Source organism: Puntigrus tetrazona, chromosome 14 (assembly GCF_018831695.1).
Source record: "Puntigrus tetrazona isolate hp1 chromosome 14, ASM1883169v1, whole genome shotgun sequence".
NCBI lineage: Eukaryota > Metazoa > Chordata > Actinopteri > Cypriniformes > Cyprinidae > Puntigrus > Puntigrus tetrazona.
The window spans coordinates 4,179,036-4,185,904 of record NC_056712.1 but is presented as its reverse complement, the minus strand read 5'-3'; the positions used below and the strand labels follow the sequence as shown (position 1 = coordinate 4,185,904).

General features: G+C 40.0%; 1 protein-coding gene across 1 annotated transcript; it reads right to left on the bottom strand.

Annotated features, from left to right (window-relative positions):
* Nucleotides 1–1,218: 1,218 nt before the first annotated feature.
* nkx1.2lb (NK1 transcription factor related 2-like,b) lies at nucleotides 1,219–4,722 on the bottom strand. The gene is made up of 2 exons (XM_043257852.1): nucleotides 4,159–4,722; nucleotides 1,219–2,452 (listed from the first exon to the last, which is right to left on the bottom strand). The coding sequence occupies exons 1-2, from the start codon at nucleotides 4,568–4,570 to the stop codon at nucleotides 1,737–1,739; spliced, it is 1,128 nt and encodes a 375-aa protein (XP_043113787.1). The 5' UTR covers nucleotides 4,571–4,722; the 3' UTR covers nucleotides 1,219–1,736.
* Nucleotides 4,723–6,869: the final 2,147 nt, after the last annotated feature.

The following is a 6,869-nucleotide window of genomic DNA, read 5'->3' as shown; positions in this document are numbered from 1 at the left end:
AAGAATATGTTAATCAGACGAAAAGATTAGTTTAATTACGCTTAATTAAAAAGATCGTCGCGGTCAGTCTTTTCTTAGCCTGCTTGTTCAACGTAAAGACTAGCCTATATATTTTATTCACTTGCAAAATGAGAGAAAAATATTTATTTAAAGTATTTAATAGGCTACATTCAAGTTGTGAAGTTAATGATAACAATAGCATACGTAGTTAATATTATACTGTAAACGGGAAATGTAGTTTTTGCACCCATTTCATTGTAAATGTATACGTCTGGACACGAAACAAGGGCATACGATGGCATGCAGAAAAACGAATCTTGCGATTTTTAAAAATATATATTTTATAATATTTTAATAGTTTTAAACCCCCACAATTACTAACATTACCTCCCCGCTGAATATCGCGGGAAAGACAAGTTTGCTCGGATTTAATGTCATATTTTATGTCATTTTAAGTTTAAGCAGCCATGTGTAAGCATGCATCAAAAAAAATTAAAAAATTAAAAATAATCGCAGCAGCGAGGATGACAATCGAAAAATCGTTTGATTTGTAGCAGCATTATACTACATTAACTACAAACTTAATATCTGACTGCTTGATATTACTTAAAGTAGGCAACGCACGTTTCAGAAACGCTACAGTCTTGTTTTAAACGTCACAATCTTTCATTTCAGTATATTAAATCTAACAATAATAGACAGTTTTTATTTTTACGAACAAATCTGTAAAATGCAGTCCAGGTAGAATATTCCAGTAGCCTACTTTTAAACCGCCTTTCTGTAAACATTTACGTTGATATTTAAACGACAAGTATCAATATAAGTATTAATAAATAAATGAGTAAATCTGAAAGGGTAATTATAAATGGTATTTTAAATATTTATAAATGTAAAATTATATATTTTTACACGATATTCGTAAATAGGTAATGTTTAAGTAAATAAAAGCATTAAACACAGGTTTCAAAGGGTGGAAACTTTCTACTTTAGTAAAAATGAAGTGTAAAGTAAACGATCACCAATAGAATACGCGCTTCATTCAACGAAATTGACCGCGATTAATTCCAGCGTTTCTCCGTTTTTATACAATTCTATTTAAAATGAGATATTATCATACAGTGCAAGATCGTGTAAAACCTGGTTTTAAATTTAGTTCATAAAGCCAGGCTTACGCCAACGAAACGTTTGACAACTGATCTTTGTCATCTGTCATTTTATTTCAACCATTTAATTGTGAGACAAACAGTTAAATAATAGCATAGTCTATGCAACGTCAGAATTAAATAATATGGCCCACAGTAAAAAATAAAAGTAAAAATAAAAATTCATTAGGCTTATGTTTACACGATTTTAGTCCACTCTCATTCTTTGTTTCAGTACATACCGTTTAATTCCCTACTACATTTGCATTCAAAGTTAATGTCTAAACACATTTCGTAATAACTAAATTTATACAGTTTGACCTTGAGAAATATTCACAGTTGTTTAAAATGAAGCAAATTGAAATCAAATCGAATTCTTAGCATGTGTTGCGGAACAGGAGGGAAACGATTCCTAAACTTAATGGTGGGTTTGCCACAGTGCAGAATGGTTGCTACATCTCGGTTTTTAAGACCTATCAAATGTCTTTGCAAGTGTGTGACGGCATAGTGCTTTATGTTAAAAATGTTCCTGTGCCAGGTTGACCGGAAGCTCTGTTTCTTCCGATCCCGAACGTCTCCTAAAGATTTGTTTTCTTATAAGTGCGGCGCGTAAAACGTGGGAGCTCCGTAAGTCTGAGAGCCGAGCATGAAGGGCGACAGTACCGCGTGACCCGGCAGAAAGGGTAACTGAGTGGTGCACACGAGTCCTCCTGGCGTGTGACCCGGATAGCTGGTATGCATGGACAGGTGCCCGCTCATTGGAGGAGACGGGCTCAGAGGACTCAGGCTGCCCAGCCCGTTGTTCGGTCCGTTCGGTCCACCTCCGCTCCCGCCGGTCGGCGCGCTTGTGTCCGCGCCCGGGTTCTGTTTCTTCCACTTGGTCCGGCGGTTCTGAAACCATATTTTCACCTGAGTCTCCGTCAAGCTCAAAGACAGCGCCAGGTTGAGGCGTTCGCACACGGACAGGTATCGCGTCGATTTAAATTTGTTCTCCAGAGCCACCAGCTGCTCGTACGTGAACGCAGTCCGGGCCCTTCTGGGTTTGCCGGACTTCGAGTCCGAACCGGAGCGCTTGCGCTTGGGTTTCACCGGGTGATTCTGTCCGTTTGATGAGGACTGCTGAGTCTGCTGTCCTTCCGGACTTTTGTTTAGTGAGTCGTCGTCCTCGTGCTGGCCGAACTCGGCGTCGTTGTTTCCGAGCAGGGCGCCGCTCTCCTCGCTGCACAGATCCTCCTGCAGCTCGCTGTCCGACTGGTTCCCTCGGGTAAAATCAGCCTCACACTCCTCCGATCGGAACACAAACCCGTCTTCTGTGGAAACACACAACACCGGTGTCAAAAGGCAGCTTTCCACCAATCACCTGAACGCACAGGTGAATATCAACACACACACTGATACCAACGGTGGGAAAGAAAATCATTTTAATAAGCAAATATTGGCATTTCCAATATTTTTAATCTATTTTTTCTGTCTTAAAAAAAAACAAACCTCTTATTTTTCTCATTTAAATACGCAATATGGAAGTTATATTTTAAATACGTTTTTTTATAACGTATAAATTGTTTTCCATATAAACGATCTGAAATAAACTCGCCTAATTATGTCACAGCAGTTTGCTTACTAGATTAGAGTTAAACTACAGCAACAACAACAAATTGAAACGAAATTTCTGTGCAAGTCCTTCTTTTTCCTCTTTATATGAAGCGGGGCACTTCTTTTAGCGTGTCAATTCGTCTTGACATCTTAAATCACAGCACGGTCGTCTAATCGATAACTCTCAATTTACTTATCCATTTAAAGCGGCTGTTAAAAACAGCACAAACCTTATCAAATTATTGCAGCCCACAATTACTGTTTATTGAAAATTGCTTTCGCGCGCCGCCTCCAATCAATCATAGAGGTTGACACATATTTGTCCTTGCAAATGCAGGCACAGAAGATAAGGGGGTCCCGCGAATACCGCGCTTTATGTTTTCACCATTTAGACTCGATACAAAGCGCTAATATATCTGAAGAAAAGAAGAAGAAGAAGAAGAAGAAAAAACAATTAAACCCATTCGATTGCGTTTAATTTAACGCAACTTGCCGCGTAAAGGCGCTGATAATGTGGAGGATCTGTTCCAGACTGGTCGATATCCTATTATAGAAATGAGTATATCTCTTTCAGACAGCTTGCAAACTCTTTCTCAACGTTATAATTATTGGACCAAAATTCGGATAATTACAAGATTAAAACCTATTATACTTATTAAAGGAGATATCGATCATTGATCTAAAAAAAATAAAAGGAACAAGTGCAAAAAGTTGTCGGACAGCACGACCGTAGTGCTCCAAAATTTGATATTTGATATTCATTGTTTTCACTTGACAATCACAATACCAAGTGAAATTTACATTTTTTAAATTGTTTACCAATAGCAAAAATAACTGTAAAAGTAATATCTAATAACAATCCTTCTAATTGCTTGTTTCCCTCCACAACCACTTAACATGAGCATTTGCATGTCCATTTTAATTTAAAAAATGCTACAGTTCCCTTGTTAAAATCCATATTTAAGACTCTTTCGGGTGCAGAAAACGTGGTTTAGGGTCTAGTTACATTTGTTAACCGTAAAGAAATAGTTTTCGTATAAAAGTCAATTTTTTCTTATTAAAAAGTAACAAACCTGGGCTGAATATGGGCATTCAAGCAGTTTGCTATTACATGTTCTAAAAACTATTTTAAACATGCTATTATTCTACATTATGACCTAAATAATAATAATAAAACGACACTGAATATTCGTACTTTTATTATTTAAGTTAAAAGCGAATTATAATCGTGAAAAACTTTTTTTCCGAAACGGCGACCTTTTCAACTGAAGAATGAAAAAAAAACATGCATTTAAATGATAGTGTTTTAACGGATATAGGCTGCGATGTTGATGTTGAAAAAAAGCGCTTGTCCGCATTATTTGGATGCACTTTCTCGCTGTCACACGACAATAACAATAAGAGGAAAACAACGGTAACTTACTTAAAATCCCTGATGTTTTTTTACAGTCGTAGTCCTCTTGATAAGACTTGTGCTCGATCGTGTGATTTGAGTCATCGCTTCTGTTTTCTGCACCAAACGCGAAATCGCAACCTGTCCTGTTAGGCGTTTGCCTCTTGCTGGTAAATTTATTGGGGTCCAAAATGTCCAGAACCGAGAACGAGGTCGTCCGGTGGACGGTAGGAGGCGCGCCCGCGGGTGACGCTTCGTGTCTCGGTGAGGTCTCCCGACTCTCCGCCGGTAAAGCGTCTCTTCCTCCGGCGCAGTTAAACACCGGCAGTTCACCGGCGGCGAGGCGCTTTTCGTCCATGCCGTCCTGCGGAGCGACCACGATCACGCCGGCGGCGGCGGCGGGTACGATGGAGTCGCCAACCTGCGCTTTCTCCCGGTTCATAGCTCTCCAGAGAGCAGCGCGGCTGTAGGATTTCGGTTCTTTTTTTTTGCCGTTCTTTATTCAACAGGACGCATGCTGGTGAAAAGGCGTCAAATAAGCGCGGTCTGCTACTTAAGATGATTTCGGTGAGGAGTCGCTCCGGCCGGTCTCTGGATGGTGATGCTGATGTCCCCCTGCTCAGGTCCTTTTTGGGTTTGAACCGTCCCCTCAGGACACCCCGTCGTTTATGTCACGTACACACGCGCTCGCGCCCAGCTGGCTACCCTCCCCTTTACACAGCCCTGATCATCTCCAAAACTTAGACACAAGCCCTGGCTTATTTATGCATTCATATTCCGCTGTGAGTGGTAATTGGCTACAAATTAATCCCATGCCTCTAATAGCCTATTATCTCCTTCTGAGTATGAGAAGCACCACAGGAGAGTGAGGGATGATGTGGCCTCTGATATACACAGCTGTCAACTCACACCCAACGTGAGGGCACTGGACTGGAAACACACTAAATAGGCTTATTTTTCCCTACTTTCTCCCTCCCATCTCCCGCGCTGGCTTAAGGTTACGATAATCATTGTTTCCAGAGAAATTAATGAGAAAATGGGCCACTTGAAAGCAGCGATGTCTTGAAGTGGTTAGCAGCGAGCCTTTTTCATTTGTGGACGGAACAGAAGCTGTTTTTAATTGTTAAGGGGTTACATGTATACATGCATACATGCATGCATGCACAAATAATCACCTCAATGAAAATAAAAGTTATTTATTATTTTACAACAAACGCACGTAGCCCCAAAAGCTGTTTTTTTTGACGGATACATCCATGAGAGCAACGTCCAAAGGATGGAGTTCAGATGAAAAAGCGCCACAGAAGTGGGACGAAATTGAATTTTCTTTTGTTTGGTTCAGATGTCGGTTCTTTGCGAATCATCAAAGGCAATGATCCTTTATAAGCAAGAAATTAAAAGTTGCACAAAAATGGGTAAAACAATCAGCTGTAAGGATGAACATGATTATCCCATCAAGACCGGACCCATGGGAGTCACGATATAAGCCCCTGCATCGTGGGCCATGACATTCAACTTTTAATCTGATCTATGAAGGGGCCAAATAATAGCCATTATAATAGGCCTTCCCATGAGTGTTTCTCAATATTGTAGCCTAAACGTGTGCGTGCGTCTGTGTAGACTATCAGCACTTTTAACAAGCCCATTAAATAAAGTACAGACCTGGTACTTGCACCTTGATTACGGTGCGAATGCGGACCTCAGACATGCTCGTACATGAAAACGCATAATTGACCGTTGAGTCAACCTGTTTTGCAAGCCGATCGGCAAATTTCTGCAATTACAAAATTACCCCAGTAGCCCACTGAATGGTTTTTGCCAATGTATTCACATTATGCACAATAATTTGCATGGTGTCACAGACCAAGTCTACACACAAAAAACAGTTATTATATCGCGTGAGAAAATCATTGACGACAGCATATTCATTATCGACAGTTTAATTACCAAGGCAAACCTACAACGGCGTCCCAATCCATTGTGCGCGAGCGCAACCTTTCTGTCACGTTAGCACAAACCTGTTCCAGATCATCGCGCCACACAATAATTCACAGGATTCTTTCGAATGCATTAAATAACGTCAAAAGCTAAAACGCACCAGAATAACATCCGTGAAACCCCCGATCCTAAATGGACAAATCTGTAATATTTAGAAAGAGATTGCTGGTAAATATGATCCGTCTCCTTCTGGCAGATTCAGGAAAGCTCGAGTGATAGTTAAGACACTAAATGATTTGTTTTGTCAGCTCTAAATAACGGTTTTCTTCCAATAAATGAATAATTATAATAAAACTTTTTTTTTTTCCTGCTGGCACAGCGAAACTGCGAGTCAGTTTACACGATATAAAATATTGCGCCTTTCTAGTGCTCTGGGAGGAAAGACAGCTTTAGTCAAAGCGTCAGAAGCAATCTAATGATTTTAAATGAGCGCGGAGTAGTAAAAGCCTGACAATTCTCCATCACAACAGCAGATGATGGTTAAAACGACTAGAAATCAATATTCTGACCGGGTGTCTCCCACTGATAAGACGTGCCAAGACAATGTTGACTATTAAACTCGACAGCTTGAGATATTACACTATTACTTATGCTATTTTTAATAATCTATAATATTTGGGCTATAATTAATTAATTCTATGGATCTGATAATATCTCGGTCTGGGATGAGGTCGAGGGGGTCTATTAAGACTGGTAATGAGAAAGGAGAATTCCAATCTGAGCACCCAGGGTTTGTGAACGGA

What these genes read in the sequence shown, in the direction of transcription:
- nkx1.2lb (XM_043257852.1), bottom strand. Translation starts at nt 4,570, where the DNA reads ATGAACCGGGAGAAAGCGCAGGTTGGCGACTCCATCGTACCCGCCGCC. An exon ending in AAAAACATCAGGGATTTTAA is followed by an intron (nt 2,453 to 4,158) that starts GTAAGTTACCGT and finishes GTGTTTCCACAG; the next exon opens with AAGACGGGTTTGTGTTCCGA.